The sequence below is a fragment of the Pan troglodytes genome, chromosome 9, assembly GCF_028858775.2.
Source record: "Pan troglodytes isolate AG18354 chromosome 9, NHGRI_mPanTro3-v2.0_pri, whole genome shotgun sequence".
In the NCBI taxonomy this organism is placed as follows: domain Eukaryota; kingdom Metazoa; phylum Chordata; class Mammalia; order Primates; family Hominidae; genus Pan; species Pan troglodytes.
In genome coordinates this window covers 50,501,269-50,526,376 of record NC_072407.2, presented here as the reverse complement: position 1 = coordinate 50,526,376, position 25,108 = coordinate 50,501,269, and the positions used below count along the sequence as shown (strand labels likewise).

At 42.0% G+C, this 25,108-nt stretch overlaps 1 protein-coding gene across 8 annotated transcripts in view; it reads left to right on the top strand.

Annotated features, from left to right (window-relative positions):
- The window catches only part of AMBRA1 (autophagy and beclin 1 regulator 1), a 204,010-nt gene that overhangs the window by 83,642 nt on the left and 95,260 nt on the right, over positions 1–25,108 (top strand). For 3 of the 8 annotated variants that reach the window (XM_009460323.4, XM_009460319.5, XM_009460326.5), the window contains 4 exons: positions 722–808; positions 5,151–5,330; positions 22,543–22,623; positions 23,039–23,139. In XM_009460323.4, coding sequence (XP_009458598.1) covers positions 722–808; positions 5,151–5,330; positions 22,543–22,623; positions 23,039–23,139 — 449 coding nt within the window. The remainder of the gene's footprint in view (positions 1–721; positions 809–5,150; positions 5,331–22,542; positions 22,624–23,038; positions 23,140–25,108) is intronic. The other 5 variants (XM_009460324.4, XM_009460320.5, XM_024347087.3 and 2 more) reach the window with 3 other exon arrangements.

The following is a 25,108-nucleotide window of genomic DNA, read 5'->3' as shown; positions in this document are numbered from 1 at the left end:
TACCTACCTTTCTAGGTTGTGGTGAGGTTTAAACAAATACATATGAAGTGCTCAGTATATTACCTATTACCTGGCATCAAAAAAAGTGTTCAATAAAATGTACGTATCACATATGATCAGTTGAGTTTGTTATTGGGCTAGATTATATAAGTAAAAGTTGTCAGTTGAAAGCCTGTGGAGTACTCTTATATATATTTATATTTTTAATAAATATATTATAGTTATATATCTGAGGAGTACTCAATTCTCACAAAAAAAAAAAAAAAGAAAAAAGAGCATAGGCAGAGCAGAATGGATAGACAGGAAGTAGATGTGGATGATGATGGCATGGAGGAACCAAACACCAAGATAAATGTTAGCACTATGTGATAATCTCTGTGTGTGCCTAATTTTTCACTCCTATGTTGATCCGAACCTTCTATTTGTCTACTGGAGGTACTGCAAATAGAAAGAAGATCATGTCTCTGAAGCACTTGTTCATTTCTCATTGAAGAGCAGTGTTCAGCAGAATGCAGTGGTCATGTCCAGTGTGGGAGTTCTGCAGCTCTTCATTTATTTGTGTCTCTACCTACTTAGCTTATAGAAGGGTGTGATCCCAGATAACAGGCGTTAGCTGGCTGCAAAAGGGGAAAGTTATATATCTCTCCCTCATTTTTCCTTATGAATGACCTCTGAGTTGGTAATTGACAGGGATTATTGCCATTTTTTTAATCTCTGCTAGGAGGCTGCTGGAATCTTCCCTCATTTCATTATCCCGTTATGATGGAGCAGGATCCAGAGAGCACCCAATTTACCCAGACCCAGCGAGGTAAGGCCAAAGTGAGAAATGGCACTAGGTGGGGGGGAGGGGCGGCCCTTGGGGTTGCCACGCTGTTGGAAGCTCCGTTCTGTGCCTCTCTGGTCCTGGTGCTCTTTTATTCTTCAGTTACAGTTTTGAGACAGGTGGTTCAGGTGATGGGGAAGTATTGCAGGTAAGTGAACAGTACCTCTGGTGACAGAGGGTTATGACCAAGCTCTTGTCCTTTGGGACTCATTTCCACAAGTGTGGTGCTAGAGGAGGAACCTGGAGAGGCCACAGGTAGTCATAGGATATTCTTTTTCTGTTGGCCAGAGAGGCTGTTGTCATTCAGATGGACAGCCAACAGGGGAACAAAATGTTTTTAATTTATAGGGAAATTATGTATAGATTAAACAAAAAACCCAATTTGCTGTCATTTGAGAGGGAATTTAGAATATCAAAAGGCAGAAGTCAAGCTCCTTCAGGTATTGACATTTTTGGAGACTGCCCAAAGGAAGAGACGACCGAAGAAGGAGTAAATGGATAAAACAAGTTGGCATTTTATTAAAGTGCTTGCCTTACACTTATTAGAAGACATTTGAGGCTGGGCATGGTGGCTCATGCCTGTAATCCCATCACTTTGGGAGGCTGAGGCGGGCAAATCACTTGAGGTCAGGAGTTCAAGACCAGCCTGGCCAACGTGGCAAAACCCCGTCTCTACTAAAAATACAAAAAATTAGCTGGGCATGTTGGCAGATGCCTGTAATCCCAGCTACTTGGGAGGCTGAGGCAGGAGAATCACTTGAACTAGGAAGGCAGAGGTTGCAGTGAGCAGAGATCGCACCACTGCACTCCAGCCTGGGTGACAGAGCAAGACTCTGTCTCAAAAAAAAAAGAAGACATTTGAAAAGTTCTGAAGAGATAAAAAACAAAACAGAAGTTATTTCAATGAGTTCAACGCCTGCCCTTCACTGATGGTGATAACTAAGGACCAAGGGTGGGATATTAATGGATAACATTCATCTGCAGAGAGCAGCCCCTTGGGGTTGTCACAGCCAGATTTACGGATTCTGTTCGTGATCTAAAAAGGCACATTATTTAAGCAATACTAGAGCACATTAGGAGGCTTTGCCAAAAGAAAAGGGTAATTTACAGTTGTGGGGTTGGCAGGTTAGCAGTGTAGGTTAGGTAAAGCAAAATGAACTTTGCTCTAGATTAGGACTTTCAGGTCTGCCTGGAAAAACCTTTAGACCAAGTTGATTCCAGGAATATTAAGTGCTTTTATTGTTGCCACAGTTATGTCATGACACTGAGCATTCTTTCTGAGATACTGGTGCAAAGATTCTTCATTATCCTCTTAGTTCCTTTTCCACACCCTAGAAATGACAAACCTAAGGATCAGGGAACATAAGGATTGATGACTTTAAAACAGGCAGGCACCATAGATGATGAGTGAAACAAGGAAGTTTATGTGAGTCTCTAATGATGTTTGAGGATTATACACCCTAAATATAAGGGAAAGGAATTTTTCATATGAATCAATTACTTTAAAGCACTGAGATAGAGAAGTTCTTGCAATAAAGACAGCAATAGGCATCTCATCCCCAGAACTTTTAACCTGGCAGTGTTCTACAAGGATACTTAAAGACCATGATTTATCCTCCTTTTATATAATAAATCTGTTATTTATCCTACTGTGATCTTTATCACGGAAAGTGTCATACTTTGTGGTGTTGGTATTTTTACACTTTGAATACAAAATAGGTTTTTTTGGAAAAGGAAGTATTTTTCCTTGAAGAAAACTTAAGTATTTATTTAAACATTTAAAATGTTCACTTGGAAGACTAGGGTTGTTTGATTTTCCAGCTCTTTGTTAGGAGGATGATTGTTACTACCTCATTGCTGGTTGTTTAGTTTCTTTTTCCTCTTAGGCTTCACCCTATACACTATGTATAGGTCAGAGCCTTAGTGAGACACCTCAGCATTCAGATCCTTAGCTTCCCTCTGCATGTCTAAAAGGACAAGGCTAGGATATACTTGTATTTAATAATTGTGGCAGGAATGCTTTTTAAACCATTAATCTACAGTTTCATAGCTTGGGGAATTCCTATGTCCCTACATAAAAAGGCAGTCTTCTTATTATCATTAGCATCAACATTATGTCTACCTCTATCACCAATAATATTACGTTTTTTCCATTACTTAGGGTAGCCTATAAAGTAAGTGTACTTATCACTTTCAGAATCGGTTCCAAATAAAAGGGTCTTCTTTCTCCTCTTGAGATTTTTCTCCTTGTATATTCTTTTCTAGTCTGATTGACTTGAGAATTTAACCAATGATGCTTGATTTCTGCTAGAAGAGTTCTATATATTGGGCAGATATAAGAACAGTGCACGAACATCGACTTCTGTTGGTTGAAAATTTAGGATTCTGTGGTTCATCCTTGCAAAATGCATGGGAACAGGGGCCCAAACAGATAATGAAAGTTCCTCCAGTTGAGGCTTTTAGGAACTAGCTCTTGTACTCTGATTCTCTTGGCCAAGGCATCTGTGCCTCCTATGCCTACTTGCTATACACAGATATTATAATATTGACTCGTTGGTGTTCACTGCAGCGTATTATTCTGTAAAACAGACTTTTGAGTTTAAAAGATTGTTAGCTGGTCTGCTTGGGAATTCCATTTGCTGGTTGGCCAGAAGGATATCACCTTTGATGACAGGCATTTCAGAGGCAGCCTATGTTCCTGTAGCAGTTGACTGCAGTTGACTGTGACCTGGGTTGGTAGACTTACTGAGGACCTCTTTGCAAGATAGTTGCCAATACTTTTTGTACCATTTGGATATAACTATTCCTATTTCTGTTCTTAATCAATTTTTTTCTGATTTCCATTAAAAAACCGAAGATCTATGCCCTTTTCCTTTTATATTCAAACATTATGGAAGTATATAAAATACAAAAGTCCCAGGAATCCTCATTAGGATTGCTGTGTTCCCTTATAGTTTTTTTTGCCTAGTAACAGCAACATATTTTAGTATATGTATTAGTGTATACAGACCATTCTTCAATTTTTCTCCCACTTAAGATTTTATTTTAGAGGACTTTCCTTGTGAGTATATAGGAATAGTTTATTCTCTTTAATTGCTACATGGTGTTTCTTTGTATGGATATATTAATAATTTATTTAATTTGTTGCTGGGCATTTGGGTTGCTTCCCAGTTTTTCACTAATGCTGACAATGTTGCAAATGAACTTTCTTATATATATCTTTGTAACCTTATGTATTTCTGTAGGATAAAGTTTCTAGTAGAATTATTGAGTCAAGTGTGCCTGGGGCAGGTTTTTAGTCTTGAAATTTTTTAGTAATCCATTTAATATTATCATAGAAAACATTTTTCTGTTATTGTTCCTCTCATGTTTTCAGTCCATAGCGTCACATTATATAATAGTGTTGTGAGAGATGGAGGCAAACTTGAGAAGGCAATGTGGAGAATTGTATATAACACTAGGAGTTTTCATGGAGTAGCAAGATATTAAACCCATAGTTTGAAGAATATAGATCTGGACTAATTATTTACAGGAATAGCCATCATAAGGGAGAAGAAAGAGGAACAACTCTCACCTTCCATATTGCCCAGTGCCCACGCAGCCTCTGATGCTCTGATTGTAAAAAAAATCTCTTTTATTTTTTTCTGTTAGATTTTCTGTTCTCCCAAGTATGTTTTACTGTCAGTCTCAGTTCTGAATTTTTCCCCCATGTTACAAATATCTATGATTAATTCTTAAGGGAGAGAAAAAGAGGTTCCAAGAGATCATTCTAAGGAGGTAGGACAAATCTGGAGCTGTGTATACTTGTTGGAGAAGACAGAAGTCCTGGTGAAGATACCTGTGGATACCTTCTTTAATCATCTGAGGCTTACCATCTCCTGGCGTCTTTTCTCATCTGTAAAACATGATGGTAGATAATTGCTCAGGTCCCTTTCATGTCTTCCATTTTGCGTATGGATGGTGATCAAGGAAAAGCTATGAATGAGCACAGCTCTGTGTAAAGAGCACCCTGAGGAGCTAAAAGTGTATCTTCAGAAGCTAGAAGGAAAGGCCCAGTGTTTCTCTTGGGGAGGGGCAGCTTTTCCTCAGAAGATGTCTGGTTAAGCTGCCTGTTTGCCTTATCTCAGAACAGAAACACTGGTGATAGTCTGATAAGTATATTCTGCAGTGCAAACCTCCTGGTGAGTTGAGTTAAATGCCCTTTAATTTTCATGTCTCCAGAGTTCACCTCAGCAGGGAGACGCCATGGGAGAGCTGGATTAACTGCCTTTCATAGTATTCCCCACATTAGTGCTAGTTTGTGTTTGTCCATCTCTGTCTCTCTCAGATTATCTCCTGCTGCATACTACGCCCAGAGGATGATCCAGTATCTCTCACGGAGAGACAGTATTCGCCAGCGCTCCATGCGCTACCAACAGAACCGTCTCCGTTCTTCCACCTCCTCCTCTTCCTCAGACAACCAGGGTCCATCAGTAGAGGGAACCGACTTGGAATTTGAGGACTTTGAGTAAGTACATACTCAGCTTGCTTTCTTCCCTCTCCTCTCAAGCTTGGAGTGCTTCCAAGTTGGCCACTGTTGGAGCTACAATGGTGGATGTTCTTGCTCCCAACTCCTCAATTATTATTTATGAGTAGCAGGATGGGGTGAGGGACAGAGGGTTAAGATGCCCAGAGCACTCCCACCTCTGGCAGTTGCTTTGCTGATTCACTGGCGCGCGAGGACAGAGACCTCCCATTGGGCCCCAGGCCAGATTGCAAGAGGATGGTGGCTGTTGCTCCTCGGGCAACATTTTTATTTCCCTTTTGCATGTCCAGTGACCGTGGAAAGCTTCTCATGGACTGTCTTTACCACATCAGGGAGGCTGGAGGGTTGGTGTTTTTTCTCCTAAGCAGAGTAGCTGTGGAGATGTTGTCTTCGTTCTGAAATACTTGGATTTCCCTAAGAGGCGGATTTTCTATCTTAGTGCCCTGATCAGACTGACTCTTTAAGATCCTACTCCATTGCCTAAACTTTTTTGGTCTCCCTACTCTTACCCCCCATTCAGGAACCTTAAAAAGTTGTCTGTCAAATTAATGTGGTGGGTTGAGAAATGATTTCTTGCTTCTTTGGGCTTTTTTGAGTGGTCAGCGGGGAGAGCCATGGGAGGATGCGCTAAAGGAGCAGGGTCAGCCCCAGGCTCTAGAATTTAAGCTAGCCAATCTTTTTTTTTTTTTTTTTTTGAGACAGAGTCTCGCTCTTTCGCTCAGGCAGGAGTGCAGTGGCGCTATCTCGGCTCACTGCAAGCTCCGCCTCCCGAGTTCATGCCATTCTCCTGCCTCAGCCTCCTGAGTAGCTGGGACTACAGGCGCCCGCCACTGCGCCTGGCTAATTTTTTGTATTTTTAGTAGAGATGGGGTTTCACCATGTTAGCCAGGCTGGTCTTGATCTCCTGACCTCGTGATCCGCCCGCCTTGGCCTCCCAAAGTGCTGGGATTACAGGCATGACCCACCGTGCCCAGCCTTTTTTTTTTTTTTGAGACGGAGTCTTGCTCTGTTGCCTAGGCTGCAGTGCAGTGGCACAATCTCGGCTCACTGCAAGCTCCGCCTCCCAGGTTCATGCCATTCTCTTGCCTCAGCCTCCGGAGTAGCTGGGACTACAGGCGCCTGCCACCACGCCCGGCTAATTTTTTTTTTTTTTTTTTTTTGTATTTTTAGTAGAGATGGGGTTTCACTGTGTTAGCCAGGATGGTCTCCATCTCCTGACCTTGTGATCCGCCTGCCTTGGCCTCCCAAGGCGCTGGGATAATAGGTGTGAGCAACCACGCCCAGCCTAAGCTAGCCAATCTTATTGCTGGGTTTTGCATTCTCTCATCTGCTGCTTCTGACCTTTCTAGCCATTCATTGTGTTTCTTTCCATCCTGAAACTGAGCTTTTATGGCCTGTATCAAATTGAACATTTGGCTCATTTTGATTCCTTATATTTTGGTATTGTCAAACATAAAAGCAAGAGAGAGAGAAGGGCGGTTAAGCATTATTTCTTCCTCCTTTTTCACTGGCATTTGTGAAAGAGGACAGCCTGTCAGTCATTTCCTCCCCACCTTCCATCTTGACATAGCGGGGTCAGGTCTGGGGCCTTAAGAGTTCTCATCTCCCCCTCAGCTTTCTTCCTTAACTGAATGGCTAGTTCCTCACAGGTCATCTTGCAACAAAGCTTTTTAGTGTGTTTAAGAAATCTCTTTGCCAGAAAGGACTAGGAAAGTGAGAACAACCTTTGTACCAATTTGCCTTCCTGATGCTGTCATTAAACACACTAGCATTTGTGCTCTTAGAAGCAAAAGGAAAACTAAGTGGGAGGTTTATTTGTCTGAGAAAGATGTAAATGTGAAAGAAATGCAGGGATGGCCTGAAGTAGCAGTGGTGTGGCAAATGGAGCAGAGGTCATGGTTCTCTCTTGTCAACTGCAGGAGAAGAGCAGAGCTACCTTCTGACTGTCAGCTTGTTCCTTCTCCCTTCTGTCCACTCTAGGGTTAGGTGGATGCGTATATCAGCAGTGAAGGAAATGGAGTGTCTGTTCCCTTAGCCAGGCAGATACTTACAGTGAAATATGTTCTCCTGCAGATACGGTTTTTCCAGCACCAGGGTCTATTCAGGGAAGCAGTTGAAACATACATGCCAAGGCTGCTGGCACTTAGTGCTGCTGAAAAGCCTGGGTGACTTTCTCTCACTAATGCTGTGGAGTCCTGGGAGTCAGTGTTGTGGATTGCCTAGCCCTCTTTCCATGCACGCCTGGGAGACTGTGTTATCTTTTTGCAGTGGTGAAATGTGGGGCTCATGCCTTCAAGCTGTATCTTGCCTCGTGACTTGTCCTTCACAAGGGAGTTCTGGGTTAGTTTAAAATGTTCTGTTCTTGTCTTACCTTCCCTTTCTTCTGCTACCACCTCCTCTCTCTCTCCCCTTCCTTCCCCCTCGATTTTCCTGTGTCAGACTGCCTCCTCCTTATGCTCCCCCCAGCCCACCTGTGCGCTCTCCCCCACCCCCTCCCCTGGCTTTAGCATGACCTGAATTTACATTTCCTTCTTCACCTTTCATGCACTGACTTACTGTTTTTTCTCAGGGGGTCTTATATTGCTCCCTGGTTAGTAACAATGGACTGATTTCTCTGATACTCCTTGGAAAGTCCCTTCTGGGGTGTTTGCCTTTCTTTTTGGGCTGATGTAGACTAGAATCTTGTTTTTAATAGCAGCTGTGGATTAGTCACCTCAACATTAGTAGTCCAGGTCTTCTAGTAAAGGATGTTACTGGCTGGTTGAAACTGACTGTTTATTCTTTCTCTGTCTCCTTCCCTGCCCACCTCCCTCCACAGTAAACTGAATGCTGCTTGTGGTTGCTCCTGTCCTCTGAGTGTCCACGTGCTCTGTGAGGAGGGAGAATAACAAAGAAGGAATGTACCAGCACATTTTAATTTTTCTGCCCCAATCTTTTGCCTTAGCTTTGGTAACTAGAAGGAAAGTCAGAGGCATGTGCAGTCACGCTTTATATTTTTTTCAGGTACAGAGAGACATGTAAGGTAGATATGGCGAGTAATCCTCCTAACAATTAGGTTACCATTAAGACAGTTGTTCCTTTGTTTGGTATCCTCACCTTCTCAGCACTTCATGCTCTTGCCTTTGCTGCCTCACTTTGATGACCTCTCCCTCTGTTTGCTAAGTCATAGATCATTTTGCCATTTTTGGGCTTGTCACATCCAGTTGTATAGTGTTCTCAGAAAACCAAGGGAGTCATTACTCAGAGCCCATCTTTTGTGGTTCTCTTCCATTTGACCAAATCAGATATGTCTAAGGTTAGAGGACAGGAGCAAGCATATTTAGTGTCTGAGTTTTATTGTCCTGCTGATTTAAAAACCTTTGAAAATGATGTACGACCATTTTTGAGCCTTTCCAAGAGCTTGCTGTGGAGCAAGACCATTGAGATTTATCTCTTGGGAGGGTGGCTTTGGAGGTTGGTCAGCATCAGGTTAAATTTTCTGTTCTTTCGTGATCTGGATGAATGACCATCTTCCTGGGCAGGCTTCCTCTCCTGCCATTCATCTCTGTCTACAGCAAGGATTGAGACTGCAGGGTCCTTGTGTTTATCAAACTGCACAAACAGGACATCCAGAAACCTGCTGTCAGCAGGTCTCTCCTGAAGCTCTCAGCAGCTGCCTTTGCATAAAGATGTTCATAAGCAGGGTAAAGGTGTGGCTGCCCATGACATTGCTGTCTGTCTATTTTCAAGCCCAGACCACCTACTAGAATGGAGATGGCAAATAAGCATAAGGCAGACTTCCATTTTCATGTTTGCCATCCCTTTGGAAAGAGGGAGGGGGCTTTTATAAAGCCCAGGTTAAGTGCTATGGCCCGTAGTTGTTAAGGCCTACAAAAGAGGTGGTGTGTATGCTTTATGACAATTATTCCAGCTATGCTTGCCCCCTTACTCATTTTATCTGTTAATCTAAATGTAATTATAATTCCAGAATCCTCCCTAGCCCATATTCCTGCCCTTCCTGCCTCTTTTTATAGCTGCTTTGCTTTCTGACACAAAGGGATACTGTAGCAAAGGCTTTGCTAATGACAGTCAGACTAGAGAAGCTTCAGATTAGATCAGTCGCAAATATCTGCATCGTATATACTAGCCACTGGATAATTACATTCAGCTTCTTGAAAACTGTTGCTAGAGCCGGGTGTGGCAGCTCACACCTGTAATCTCAGCACTTTGGGAGGTTGAAGCAAGAGGATTGCTTGAGCCCAGGAGTTCGAGACCAGCCTGGGCAACATAGTGAGATCCCCATATGTATTAAACAAATAAAAGACTGTTGCTGGCACAGAAGTCTCTTATTCACAATTTTGACACACGGGCTGTACTTTGGATTTCTGCCTGGAAAAAACATCTCAATGAGAATTCTAGTCTTTTAGCCTTAAGATGAATTCTCTTTAGGTCTGTTAATTTATTTTCTTAACTATTCTAATTAATTTGCTTATATTTGGGTCCTCTTTTCCCAGAAGTCCACATTGTGACCAAATACAGGCACACTTTGTTTTATTGTGCTTGGCTTTTTTTGCGCTTTGCAGGTATTGTGTTTTTCACAAATTGAAGGTTTGTGGCAACCCGACATTGAGCAGTTGGCACCATTTTTCCAACAGCATGTGCTCATTTTGTGTCTGTCTGTCACACTGGTAATTCTTGCAGTATTTCAGATGTTTTCATTATTATTAGATCTGTTACGGTGACTTGTGATCAATTGTAATTGTTTTGGGGCACTGTGAACCACAATCATATAAGACAATAAGCTTAATTGTAAATGTTGTATATATTTTGACTGCTCCACTCACTGGCAATTCCCCCATCTCTCTTCCTCTTCTTGGGCCATCCTGATACACAGCAATATTGAAATTAGGCCATTTAATATCCCTATAGTGACCTCTGTATGTTCAAGAAAAAGGAAGAGTTGCACATCTCTCACTTTATGTCAAAAGCTACAAATGATTAGTGAGCAAGACATGTTGAAACTTGAGATAGGCCAGAAGCTAGTCCTCTTCTGCTATAAACAGCCAAATTGTGAACACAAAGCAAAAATTCTTTTTTTTTTTTTTTTTTTTTTTTTTTTTGAGACAGAGTCTCGCTCTGTCACCCAGGCTGGAGTGCAGTGGCGCAATCTCGGCTCACTGCATGCTCCGCTTCCCAGGTTCATGCCATTCTCCTGCCTCAGCCTCCTGAGTAGCTGAGACTACAGGTGCCTGCCACCAAGCCCAGCTAATTTTTTTTGTATTTTAGGTAGAGATGGGGTTTCACCGTGTTAGCCAGGATGGTCTCGAACTCCTGACCTCGTGATCCGCCCACCTCGGCCTCCCAAAGTGCTGGGATTACAGTCGTGAGCCACCGCACCCGGCCAAATTCTTAAGGAAATTAAAAGGTCTACTCCAGCAAAACTATCTTACTGCTGATATGGAGAGAGTTTTAGTGGTCTGGATAGAAAATCAAACTAGACACAACATTCCCCTAGCCAAACCCTAATCGAGAGCAAGTCCCTAAATCTTTTCACTTCTCTGACAACTGAGAGAGGTAAGAAGCTGCAGAAGAAAAGCTGGAAGCTAGTGGAGGTTGGTTCATGAAGTTTAAGGGAAGAAGCTGTTTCCATTAACATAAAAGCACAAGGAGAAACAGCAAGTGCTGATGGAGAAGCTGCAGCAAGTTATCCAGAAGATCTAGCTGAGATCATTGATGAAGGTGTCTACATTAAACAACAGATTTTCCATGTAGATGAAACAGCCTTTTATTGGGAGAAGGTGCTATCTAGGATTTTCATAGGTAGAGAGAAGTCAGTGCTTGGCTTCAAAGCTTCAAAGGACAGGCTGATGCTCTTGTTAGGGGCTAATGCTGCTGGTGACTTTAAGTTGAAGCCAATAATCATTTACCAGTTCGAAAATCCTAAGGCCCTGAAGAATGATGCAAGTCTGTTCTGCCTGTGCTCTGTAAATGGAACAAAGCCTAGATGACAGCACATCTGTTTACAGCATGGTTTACTGAATATTTGAAGCCCATGGTTGAGACCTACTGCTCAGAAATAAAGATTCTTTAAAAAATGTAACTGTTGTGTTGATGCACACCTGTGGTCCCAGCTACTCAGAAGGCTGAGGTGGGAAGATTGCTCAAGCCCTGGAGATCAAGCCTGCAATGAACTGTGATCATGCCTCTGCACTCCAGCCTGGGCAACAGAGCAAGACCCCCTCTCAAAATAAATAAAAATAAACAAATATAATGTAACCGGTCATTGACAATGCACTTGGTCACCAAGACCTCTGATGGAGATGTACAAGGAGATTAATGTTATTCTCATGCCTAGTAACACGACGTCCATTCTGCAGCCCATGGGTCCAGAAGTAATTTCGATTTTCAAGTCTTAATAAGAAGGCCGGCCAGGTGTGGTGGCTCACACCTGTAATCCCAGTACTTTGGGAGGCCAAGGCGGGTAGATCACCTGAGGTCAGGAGTTCAAGACCAGCCTGGCCAACATGGCGAAACCCCATCTCTACTAAAAATACAAAAATTAGCCAGGCGTGGTGGCACTCACCTGTAGTCCCAGCTACTCAGGAGGCTGAGGCAGAAGAATCGCTTGAACCTGGGAGGCGGAGATTGCAGTGAGCCAGGGTCATGTCACTGCACTCAAGCCTGCGTGACAGAGCGAGATTCTGTCTCAAAAAAGAAAAGAAAAGAAAAGAAATAAGGCCATAGTGCTATTGATAGTGATTCCACTTATGAATCTGGGCAAAGTAAATTGAAACCTTCTGGAAAGGATTTGTGATTCTAGTTGCCATTAAGAGTTTTGGCAAATCATGGGAGGAAGTAGAAATATCAACATGATACAGAAGTTTGGAAAAAGTTGATTCCAACTTTCATGGATGACTTTCAGAGATTCAAGACTGTAGTGAAGGAAGTAACTGCAGATGTGGTAGAAATAGCAAGATAATGAGAATTAGAAGTGGAGCCTGGAGATGTGACTGAATTATTGCAATCTCATGATAAAACTTGGCATGGTGGCTCACACCTGTAACCCCAGCACTTTGGGAGGCCGAGGCGGGTGGATCATTTGAGGTCAGGAGTTTGAGACCAGCCTGGCCAACATGGTGAAACGCCGTCTCTACTAAACATACAAAATTAGCCAGGAGTAGTGGCACATGCCTGTAGTCCCAGCTACTCAGGAGGCTGAGGCAGGAGAGTCGCTTGAAATTGGGAGGTGGAGGTTGCAGTGAGCTGAGATCGCGCCATTGCACTCCAGCCTGGGCTAGGCAACGAGCGAAACTCCATCTGAAAAAAAAAAAAAAAAAAAGAGCACCAAAAGACAAAATCTTGAATGGATGAGGAGTTATTTCTCATAGATGAGCAAAGAAGGTGGTTTCTTTTTAAAATTATTTAAAAATTTTTATTCTCAGCATAGACACCTTGAGGAAGTAGTTTTTTAAAGATGGAATCTATTTGTGGTGAAACTGCTATAAACATTGTTAAAATGTCAACAAAGGATTTAGAATATTCCATAAACTTAGTTGATAAAGGGCTTGAGAAAATTAGCTCCAATTTTGAAAGCAGTTGTGCTGTGGTTAAAACACTATCAAACAGCATCACATGCTGCAAAGAAATCTTTTATGAAAGAAAGAGTCAGTCGATGCAGCAAAACTTCATTGTTGTCTTATTTTCAGAAATTGCCACAGCCACTCCAGCCTTCAGCAACCACCACTCTGATCAGTCAGCAGCCATCAACATTGAGGCAGAACCCTCCACCATCAAAAATGTTACAACTCACTGAAGGCTCAGATGATCATTAGCATTTTTTTAGCAATAAAGTATTTTTAATTAAGGTATGCGCATTGTTTTTTAAGACATAATGCTGTTACATACCCAGTAGTCTATAGTATAGTGTAAACATAGCTTTTATATGCACTAGGAAACCAAAAATTCATGTGGCTTGCTTTATGGCAGTATTTGCTTTAAATTGTGGTGGTCTGGAACCACACCTGCAATATCTTCAAGGTATGCCTGTGTGCAAAAATGTCTACTTGTATGACAGTAATTTCCAGGAGCGAGAGATGGGTTCTGGTTCCTTAGTTTGGAATGATATATTCTGGAAATACCATATGCATATGTACACAAGAGTTTCATGCAACAAGAGATTCTCCTTTTTTGGTCCCCTTGCTAAATAATCTTCTGGCAAATAAGTCATTAAAAGGTCTTCTTGGTGTATGATGTGGCTGAGGAAAGTTCTGAAGGCTGTTACTCAGCTCTGCCATCTGATTGGGTGTGGCTTAGGGGAAGTTGCTTGCCTTTCGTTCACAACTCTTTTTTTTTTTTTTAGACAGGGTTTCGCTGTGTTGCCCAGGCTGGAGAGCAGTGGTGTGATCACGGCTCACTGCAGCCTTGAACTCTTGGGCTCGAGGGATCCTCCTGCCTCAGCCTCCTGAGTAGCTGAGACTATGGGCATGGACCACCATGCCCAGCTAATTTTTTTTTTGTGGGGGTAGAGACAGGGTCTTACTGTGTATGCTGATCTCGAACTCCTGAGCTCAAGCGATCCTCCTGCCTTCGCTTCCCAAAGTGCTGGGATTACAAGCATGAGCCACCACATCTGGCCCACAATTAATATTCTTCATCTGCCCCTTTGATATAACTTAAAAAGCGTAGTTGAGTCATGGCAAAGAAGATATGTTAGAAACTAGAGAATACCATTCTTATCAGGTGATAGACCTGATGACTCATGTATTTCAAGTTCTCCTGACTAGAATTCTAGCCACCTGTCCTTGATAGTACTTGTTCCTGCTCTCTTCTGAGCCGGGAATTTCTAGGACTTCTGTAGGAATCAGTGACTACTCTCTAATAACAAATATATAACTTGTACCCAAGGAAGAGGGGGTAACTTTTGGCAAGTAAAATCGTCAGAGAGGGATAGGGTATTATCTACTTCATTTTGAAATAGAGTTCCCTTTGTCTTTTCCTTTGTCTTATGAGCCAGAGACTCTAATATTAGGAGTGCAAGAGAAACGCTGAGGAAACACACTGTAAAGTTACTCTCTTTATAGGTTGGAACCTGCTTAAAGCAGTTAGGAATCTACATTTATTGAGAAAGCCAGCCATCTACATTTATTGAGTGGTGGTATTATACAAAATTAGTTCTTAATGTGGAACGAGACAAAAACTTCTCCACCTATAGTCCCAGCTACTCAAGAGGCTGAGGTAGGAGAATTGCTTGAACCTAGGAGGCGGAGATTGCAGTGAGCCGAGATTATGCCACTGCTCTCCAGCCTGTGCAGTTTTTTATTTTCATAAAAAATTAAAACAAAAAAAAAGAAAGAAAATGACCTGGAGAGAGACAAAAACCTCTCTTATTTTCCAGATAATTTTTGTAGTGGTCGAATGTCTTTACCAAATGGCTTAGAAAAGAGCTGTAAGTCTTAAAATAGGGTCTTTATTTAGGTATACTTAGGAGAAAGGCAAGTACAGTAATTCCTCTTTGGAAACTGTAACTTAAGCGAAACTACTATAATGAAACCAATTTTACCATAGACTAATTGATATGAACAAGAGTTAAGTTCCTGTGACATATTTCTGGCTACAAAAACGTCACCAAGCATCTAAAACACTCAAAACACTTCTTATATTAAACATTGAAATAAATGTGAGCTGTATGTACATCTAAGAAAGATTAATAAAAATATAATTATTTGATTTTTGGTGAATCAGTGAGTGACAGTGGTCAATGTGGGATGAGGTAAATCAAGGAATAGATGTTTGCAAAGTGAAAATTGTGAGGAACTACTATGTAGTTAAAACATAAACAGGAACAAATATGGTCAGTGCCCTGAGACTTAGTACTGCATCATTATTGTTGTGCATCTGTATGATTATTGTATGCTTTACATATTTTTACATTATTTTGTATTCATTTATTTATTTTCCAACCTGCTTATTCCCATTCTGGCTCACAGGTGGCTGGAGCCTATCCTGGCAGCTCAGGGTGCACAGGGAGAACCTGCCCTGGACAGGATGCCATTCTGTCACAGGGTGCACTCATGCACACACCCACACTCACTCAGACTAAGGTAGTCTAGGCATGCCAGTTCATCTAATGTGCACATCTTTGGGATGTGAGAGGAAACTGGAATGCCCAGAGAAAACCCACACAGACATGGGAAAGTGTGCAAACTCAGACAGTGGCCATGGCCAGGAATTGATTTTTTTCCCTCATCAACATTATACAAAACAACATTGAATGAAACAACATTATTTGAGTACCAACTGTAAATGCATGGTCATAGAAACGTGAAACAGCATGGAATATTTGGGGAATTGCTTTGTTGATAGGTGTGGCTAGACTGTAAAGTTAAAGATGTGTGGCAGATGAGCCCCTAGAATGGAGCTAGATCTTTGTCTTGCGTGCCTTGCAAAGGAGATGAACTTTATCCCATAGGCAAGAGGGAGTCATTGAAGCATTTTAAGTTATGGAATAGCATCAAGTTTTACATAAGTATCTAAAAAGATAGACTGTAATAAGTTACCACTAAAATACTAGGAGAGCATTGTATAAAGGGAGAGAGTATTTGGGGAGAGGTGAGAAAGCTTCATGGATTTGAGCTGGGTATTGAAGACTGCATAGAACTGTGAGAGAGGAATTGATATGGATGATGGGTATAGCGAGGAGATTCTAGATAAAGGGAGTAGCTTAAGCAAAAGCGTAGAGACAGGAGATTTACAGGGCTTATTCAGGGACCCTGAATAGATCTGTGGCTAGAGCTATGGAGTGTTTGTGATATGAGAGAGATATCAGAAAGCCCCGAACTCTGGATGGCCTGGAATGCCTAGCTGAGAAGTTTGGACTTTGTCTCAGGCCAGCCATCATCCAATATATACTTTAGGCAGCTAACTCTGATAGCATTGGTTAAGGTGACCTAAAGTGACAAGTGTACTGATGCAGAAGTACCAGTTAGAAAGCAGTGGGCATAGTACAGGTGAGGATATCTGAGGGTTGCATTGTAAGTATTGATTGTCTGAGGGCTTGATGTTTTCTAAGTGTGGAGCCTGTTTGTGAATGTTTTAGGGGAATGAGCTTCCTGAAAGCACAGCCATCTTACTTTTCTTGTCTAAAAAAAAAAATGCTATCTAAGTCCTTTTTTACTACTGGATCCAGTTTTGAACTAAATTTATAAATTAGCAATCACTGCTTCTTAGAACAGCAGTGACTGGCATTGAGATCACTTGTTAATGCCTGCTGGCCCCACAGCCTGACAGCTATTGTCTACGGAATAGTCCTGGGTTCTAGTCTTGGCTGAGGCTGTGATTTATTATCTGATCTTGAGCCGGCCCCTTTCCCATCCTAGGCCTCAGTGTCTGATGTGTAAAATGAGATTAGATAACCTCAGATTCTTGTAGCTTTAAGCTTCTTGGATCTTTGTTGGAGTTAACTATCTTAGAAAAATTTCCCGTCAGCCGGGGGCGGTGGCTCATGCCTGGAATCCCAGTACTTTGGAGGCCGAGGCAGATGGATCACAAGGTCAGGAGTTCAAGACTAGCCTGGCCAAGATGGTGAAACCCCGTCTGTCTAAAAATATAAAAATTAGCTGGGCGTGGTGGTGGGCGCCTGTAAACCCAGCTACTCAGGAGGCTGAGGCAGAGAATTGCTTGAACACAGGAGGCGGAGGTTGCAGTGAACTGAGATTGCACCACTACACTCCAGCCTGGGTGACAAAGTGAGACTCCATCTCAAAAAAAAGAAAAAAAAGAAAAATTTCCCCTGTAGTAGGCAGAGGTACAATAATGAAAAGTCTCAGAAAAGTAAGGGGCCTTCCTGAGGGTTAAGAATAGGCTATATGGTACCTGTCGAGCCTCAATGTATTTGTAAAATACATACTTTACCTGAATTCTAGCTGGTACTGAGGACTTTGATTTATTGCTTAAAAACGTGTAATATTGCTTAGCAACTTTAGAATTAATACTTTAGGGTTCTAGAATTAGAATTACTGGGCAAGTAAAATACATATGAATATTTGTTAAGAGGAATGCAGAAGAAGAGAAAGAAAATGGAACACGTCTGGATTGTGCTTGGGCTTAGAATGGGAAAATACAGCAGGAAAGAATTACGCAGTGGGGGTTTGGGGGAGGAAGACATAACCCTTAGATTTATATGCTTATTTTTTAACATAAAATGCACAATAGGAATGTGGATTTGCATAATGTAGGCAGATGAAATTAAAAGGTAACATAAGGGAGGAGAGGAATTTGTAAATGGTAATTATCTCTTGGAGAAAAATGAAGGCTCTGTAGTTCCAGGAGACCTATGCTATTAGCTATTCCCTATGAATGATATCAGCTGGGGCTGTGCCTTCCTTCCAGAAATCAAAGCCCTTGCATATGTGCACAGTCATTGAAAGTAGAGACTGGGCCCTCAGTTTCTAACCAGCAGCACTCCAGTAAGGAAATGAGTTGACCAAGATCACTGTGCTCTCCAGGGACAGGAATACCAGCTAGGCCTTCTGTTGTCTGGAGATTGAGTAGAAACAGAGCAGCATAGGGAAATAAAAATTTTTTAATAGTCTAATTGTCAGCAAAGTCAACTGTATACTGTCAAGAGGACAGTGGCCTTTTGAGCTTTTTGCTGCAAGAGCTTCATTTATAAAGGCCCGAGTCAGAGCCATTTGTCACTGAGGAGCAATGACAACCTGACTGTCTGGTCAGGACTCAGACAGCAGTCTGTAGGTGCATTTTTCATTCCTTCAAATTACAGCCTCTCTCCGAGGCAATTAATCCTAGACATTTAGCAAAAGAGCTGCTGCTGTGTTTCTCCCTTGTTCTGGAAATACATCTTCTTGTATTCAGCACTTATTTTGGATACTTGATTGTTTGAAGGGTGTTTTTTTTCTGGTAAAATCTTTGATAAGAAAGTATTTTTCCCCCTACTCCTTCCCAAATACCCCTCTGAGAGTTAATCAGAGATGCACAGAGCTCAACAACTGGGAAAGCCATTAATAACCCAGCCAGCTTCTATCCTGCTGGCTCAAAGTCAGCTTCAGGCTGTTGGAATTGATGAGGGTTTCTCTGGTGTTTCCCTGAAAAGTATTCCTCCTATGTTGGAGGAGCAATACCAACATATTTGTGTACTCTGTTCTTCACACTTTTAAGTCACTACCCTTGGAAAGGGTGTTGGCTATGTTGTTAGAGCCCAGTATTTAGCACCCTTCACTGTTCCTAAACTGTCTGGGTCTGCCTTTCTCTCACTTTTCATCTGGCAAATATCTTCCAATTCACTCATATTCAGCCTCTGCCTGCCTGACCAAATTTGTCTCCTTCTATCTCATAGAGCCTTGGCTTGATGTCGACCTTGTATCAGCACGGAAGTGAGTGGCAGATTTCTGTGTAGTTTTCTAAGTATATCATTATTTTAAGTACTTTTAATTCCTGTGCTCTTCTGTTGGAACTTATCCCTCTCCCTTCTGTTCTTCCACTAAATATCCCATGCATTGAAATTTCTTTTCCCACCTCAACCCATTATCTCTGAATCTTCCCCTCTTTCTGAACTATAGAATCTAGAGAGTCATCAGTTACTGTTTCTGCCTTTAGTTATTTGGAACTGTTTCTTTGGTCCAGGATTTCTGTGTACCAGTACTAAAACTGATGGCCTTTTCCCCTCTTCCTGTCGAACTTGTCCTTTTGTAGTATATTTTGACCTTTGCCACCTTACCCATTCTGGTATTCAAGGTTTTACCTGCTCAGTAAATGTTTGAGCTGGTTTGGTTATAGGCTATTTTATCCTAGAGGTCTGTGGGTTCTTTTCTCCCATAGGCAGCATCTCATATTGTGTTTATTATGTTTCACATTTTCCTGGTCGTGCTGGGTCCTCTCCTGTCATTTCTCCTTCAGAGTTCTCAACACTTGGAATTTGAAATCTGCTCTGCCTTGTATTGAGATGACATTTAGCTCCTATTTCTCCATTCTTAGCCAAGATGTTAAATAAACTGAGGACCAGCATGAGCACCTCCCCTTACTTAACATGTTGCCTCTTTTATAGTGCCTCGTGTAACCTTCAGTCTGAGACTGCGTGTATTTGAGTCAGCTGATCTCATTCTTGTTTTCCTTTATATATCCCCCAGTAATCTCTAAACACTATAAAGCCATTATCTCTGACCATATTTTGCACCCTCTCTTTTCCATCAGTTTTTAAAAATGTTGGTAAAATACACATAACATAAAATTTATCATCTTAACCCCTTCCCTTTATTTTTTTATTTTATTTTATTTATTTATTTATTTTTGAGACAGAGTCTTGCCCTGTCACCCAGGCTGGAATGCAGTGGTGCACTCTTGGCTCACTGCAACCTCCGCCTCCTGGTTCAAGCGATTCTTGTGTCTTAACCTCCCAAGTAGCTGAGATTACAGGCGCTCGCCATCACGTCTGGCTAATTTTTGTATTTTTAGTAGAGATGAGGTTTCACCATGTTGACCAGGCTGGTCTCGAACTTCTAACTTCAAGTGATGCCCACCTCAGCCTCCCAAAGTGCCGGGATTACAGGCATGAGGCACCACACCCAGCCCCCTTCCCTTTTTTTTTTTTTAAATGAAGGGATAAACTGAATCAGAAAGAAATTATATTTAGGTTTTAATAGCAACAAAAAGATGCTTGTGACCTACGTTGTATGGGCCCACATTTTCCCCAGCCCTGGGGTTTGCCCCTTTTTCTCTGTTGTCTTCTTGTGTTCTTTCACCAAGCTCTGTGTTACCTTTGGGCACTGGCAACTGCTCAGTACTGTCCAGTGCACTGGCTTCTCCTTCCCTGCTCTTCAGCCCTTCTAACGAGAGGTAGATTCGTGTTTGTTGTCCAGAAGGAGGTGAATCTTTGGATCTTGCAGGAGCAAATTGTCAGCTCTGTAATGTGATTCTGGGAAGGCCAGCTCTCTCTCATGGGTGTGGAATAATTAGATTTGACCCGTGATGCTTCTTTTCTAGCTTTATTTTCTATTTTTTATTTTATTTTATTTGAGACGGAGTTTTACTCTTGTCGCCCAGGCTGGAGTGGAAAGGCGCAATTTCAGCTCACTGCAACCTCCATCTCCTGGGTTCAAGCGATTCTCCTGCCTCAGCCTCTGAACAGCTGAGATTACAGGATGCAACACCATGCCTGGCTAATTTTTTGTATATATTTTTTTTTTCTTAGTAGAGACAGGTTTTCACCACGTTGGCCAGGCTGGTCTCGAACTCCTGACCCTAGGTGATCCTCCTGCCTCAGCCTCCCAGAGTGTTGGGATTACAGGTGTGAGCCACTGTGCCCGGCCTGTTTTCTATCTTTCTTTAAAGAGATGAGAGTCTCTTGTTGCCCAGGCTGACCTTGAACTCCTGGACTCAAGCAGTCCTCCCAGGTAACTGAGACTACAGATGCACACCACTGTGCCCAGCTAGTTTTTTATCTTTTTGAGGCTTAGAGGCCTCCACCCTTTCCCCCGCTTAGGATCCTTTTTAACTTCAAAATATTTTCTAACTCCTCTTATGATAATTAGTTGTACTTTGTTCAGTACTAATTGATAAGTGAAATATACGATAATGAAAAGCTATCATGAATTCAATTGTACTTTTAAATGAATTAGTAATTTATCACAACAGTAGTATATTTGAAAAATAATAGTATGCTTAATTTCGAAACTGTCTTATTTGTTTGATATTCAGCTACTCCTCTGTGTACATGTATAATTTGTGGGCTCCCCAGTAACTGCAGTCTGCTGGTCAGGAACTCCTGATTCCATTGTTCTCTTTAACCCCCCTTTTACATTCCATATAGTCTTATCTCTTTCTCCTTGCCCCTCCTTTCATCTGCACAATTTCAGGTCAAAGGAATAAGATATGTTAAGGAACACAGTGTACACTTTCTCTTTTGGGAAAATAAAAACCAAATACTTTCAATGGATCAGCTTCCAATATCCCTGGTATTGATTTGTCATTTAATGCTCGGCAGCCAATTCTACCAAGATATAAAAACCATCATAGACTTCTGTTTCTGGCTTGTGAAGTTCCCAGTGGTCCACTTAAAAGCCAAGTGTTGCCTTAACTTCGGTTTCAGGGCCAGTTTGAAGATTATCTCATTGATTTGAAGATAATCCAAAGGGAGAATTCAGAAAATATCCCAAATCAAGCTCTGAAAGGTTCATTTATTTTGTGGAGTTGGTTAAGCCGCTGATTAACTGCTCTGTCCAGCCAGTGCCCTTTGGCTTATTATTCTTTTGATGTACTGGAAACTAAAACATGTGAAGCTCCTTTCCTCTTCTCTTGTAGGAAGCAGTGAAATGTAGTGGAAAGATCTAGGACTTCAAAGTCCAATCTTCCTTGAATCCTGCCTTAACCACTTACTAGTTATGTGACCATGGTATTTACCTCTCTGGTCTTTCGTCCGCTTCTCTGTAAAATAGTAATAATACTATTACTTCTGGCCTAGCCAGAAGAATTAAATGGGATAACATATCAATAACCTTTGTATTGGAACCTAGCAGATACTTAATAAATGGCAGTTACTACTATTGCATGGACTGTTAACAGTCCATAAAGAAAACACCCAGACTTTGTATTCAAATGACCTAACATAGGATTACGTTTTCTAATATTCTTCACCATTGACAGTCTGTAAAAGAAGGTACTGTCTTTTTCTTGTGCATTTTTTTTTCTTTTACCTATCACTGATTTTTCCACATGGAAGACCTAAACAGATTTCATTTGAAGATAACCATTTGCCAAATGAAATTGGTGGGGGAATTTTTCTTCCTTTAAGACCTCCTCCCACAGCAGGCGTCTGGATAACAAGTAAAATGATAAATAATGTAAGACAACCCCCCAAGACACATTTCTCTTGCATCTTTCAATATAGAAAAAGTTTATATATATCCATTCCAAATCCTAAGATCTAAATGTGGCTTCAGTTTGAGACGCTAAGGGACCACATTAACTCAAGAAAAATCCTCCTCTTTCCTGAGCTGTTGGTAAATGCTCATAAATCTCTTAGTTGAGGTTCTCCAGAAATATGTTTTATTAATGTGCCGCCTAATTAGTGAGCAGCCAGATGACTAATTTCTGTGGGGTCCTCTCCTAAGTGTAAGAATGTCATTTTGGGGATGTTTCCTTTTTGGGCTGGTGGATGATTCTTCCTTAGTGACTCTCTTATGTGTAGTGTTTTTATTTTTTTCAGGGACAATGGTGACAGATCCAGGCACCGAGCTCCACGCAATGCCCGGATGTCTGCACCTTCGCTTGGACGCTTTGTCCCAAGGTAAGAACCGAGTTGCTAGCAACAGAGGGAGCCTTCGTTAGAGCCTAGGATTTAGTTTTAAACCTACTTTCTGGTCTTTGAATTGTCCACATCTGGCATTGTTTCCTAGTGGGCCCATAGCCCAGCCCTGCTGTCTAAACTCTTGACGGATGATGGTTAGCCACATTCAAAAGAGATGAAAAAGTGGTGCTGGGAGAATCCTGTTTAAGAACAGAAGTGTTGGGGGAACTTTAGAAGGAAAGGCAGAAAAAGATAGATACAAATCTGCGGAAGGACCAATCTTGGGAGATTTTATTTCTTTCTGGGCATCTGTGGATTCAGTGGGTCCCTTAGCCCAGATTTTTCAGTGTAGGTAGTTAGTATCTGTTTCGTGGTAGTCTTTAGTCAGCTTTTCACATGTGATTACTTCTTGTAGGCGTTTCTTGCTGCCTGAGTACTTGCCTTATGCTGGGATTTTTCATGAACGTGGACAGCCTGGCTTGGCTACTCACTCTTCTGTTAACAGGGTCCTGGCAGGTAAGGAAATGTTTCTTTGGCTTTTGAAAATGTGAAGGGCCAAGGAGCCAGATAAAGCTTCTCCCTCCTTTACCTATGTTGATGTGATGGTGTCTTGGCATCTGTCTGAAAATTCTATTTTGGGGTCCTGGTTTCATATTCAGTTCCTTACTTCAAGGCAGGAAATGGCAGGGTTGAAGAAAAATGTTTCTCTTACCCTATTCCCACTTTCCCTAGACCTTTTTTTTCTTTTAAATTATTTGTTTAAACCATTTGTTTCTTAATCCAGCAATTAAATTCTAGCTATGCTTTTAATTGAATGATAAAGGTGCCGTGTTTATGTTTTGGTTAGTGAGATACTCATGAGCCAGATCCTGTGATTTAATTAGGAGCTTAGTGCACACCTCTCCACTCCTTTGGTACTGCCAGCATGTGGAATTTCCAGGCAGTGTGGAATCTTCTGAGGAAGGAAAAGAGGGAGACGCCCTTGGAGCTGGCTCAGAAATCTCCACAGAACAGAAAATGGGCTAGGCAAGCCCCACTGAAGCAGTTTTATTGTTTATTTACTTATTTATTTTTGAGACAGAGTCTCGCCCTGTCACCCAGGCTGGAGTGCAGTGGCACGATCTTGGCTCACTGCAATCTCCACCTCCCGGGTTCAAGCAATTCTCCTGCCTCAGCCTCCCGAGTAGCTAGGACTACAGGTGCCCGCCACCACGCCCGGCTAATTTTTTGTATTTTTAGTAGAGAGGGGGTTTCAACGTGTTAGCCAGGATGATCTCAATCTCCTGACTTCGTGATCTGCCTGCCTCAGCCTCCCGAAGTGCCGGGATTACAGGCGTGAGCCACTGTGCCTGGCCAGCAGTTTTATGATGGTTGAATAGCTTAGTGACAGATGTTTTTCGGCTGTGAGGCATGACGTGACTGTGTTCTGAGACGTTGTGTGTGCTATTGCTTCTGGTCAGTCTCTAGAGAAGGAAATAAAGCAGAATTCCATTTTTATATGTGGCAAAGGTTGTTTCCCCGTCACAGTCTTTCCCTACCTCCCTCCCACCTCCACTGCCGACTTATAAATTTATGAATGCAAATGCATAAAAGGTATAAAAATCAAGCCACATTTAAAGGTATCTTTAATAAGCATCTTTATTAAAAGTTTTAAAATGACATTCTGTTTTGGAGAATCTGGGCCATGTGATGGTTAAAGGTGGGGAGGGATCTACTGAGGCAGTGGCACTGTCTGACTGTGAGAATGTTACAAGCTTTATCTTATGATTTCTAACCAAGCTGCTGTGACAGCATCAAGGCCATGGGATCTGGCCTTTCCTAAATAGTATGTTTGATCCAACATCAATGCTTAGAAATTCCAGAAACCTCAGTGGTTTCTCTGCCAGACACCAGGACTTCATAGGCTCTGGCCTGGCAGGAGAGCAGACTACACCACAATCTCCTGACAGCCTCATCTGAGGAGGCTCTGGCCCTAGTTGTAAAACACATGCTGTGGTCCGTGCCTCTCCTTGCCTGGCACTTCTGTGTGGCTTAACCGAAGGCACGTTAAAGCTTTTTTCACTGGCAGATAATAACTTGCTGCCAGACAATACTCTAGAGCTCTTCTCCACCCTTCTTTGTTCCAGACATCTGCCTCCACCGCCCCATACAGCACCTCCTGCTTCTCTACTGCCGGCAGATCTCTGTTTCCTTGGCATTTAGCTTTGGGGGAACAGCTGTATGTTGTTTTTTTCTGCCTTGCCTCCAAGACCTCCTTACTTCAATTTCCTGTTTCCTACTTTATGCCTTGTGGTCTGACCCCAAATGGCCTAATTACACTTATGGATGCCTTTGAATATAGGGGCTGTGTTGCAGTGGGCAGCTGTTTACAGATGTGAAATCTGAGAAAATCTATCAAAGGATGCAGAATGCCATTAGGGGAAGGAACTCTAGACTCCCTAGAACCTCACTCTTGAGTTAGATTAGCAGATGGTTTCCATTCACC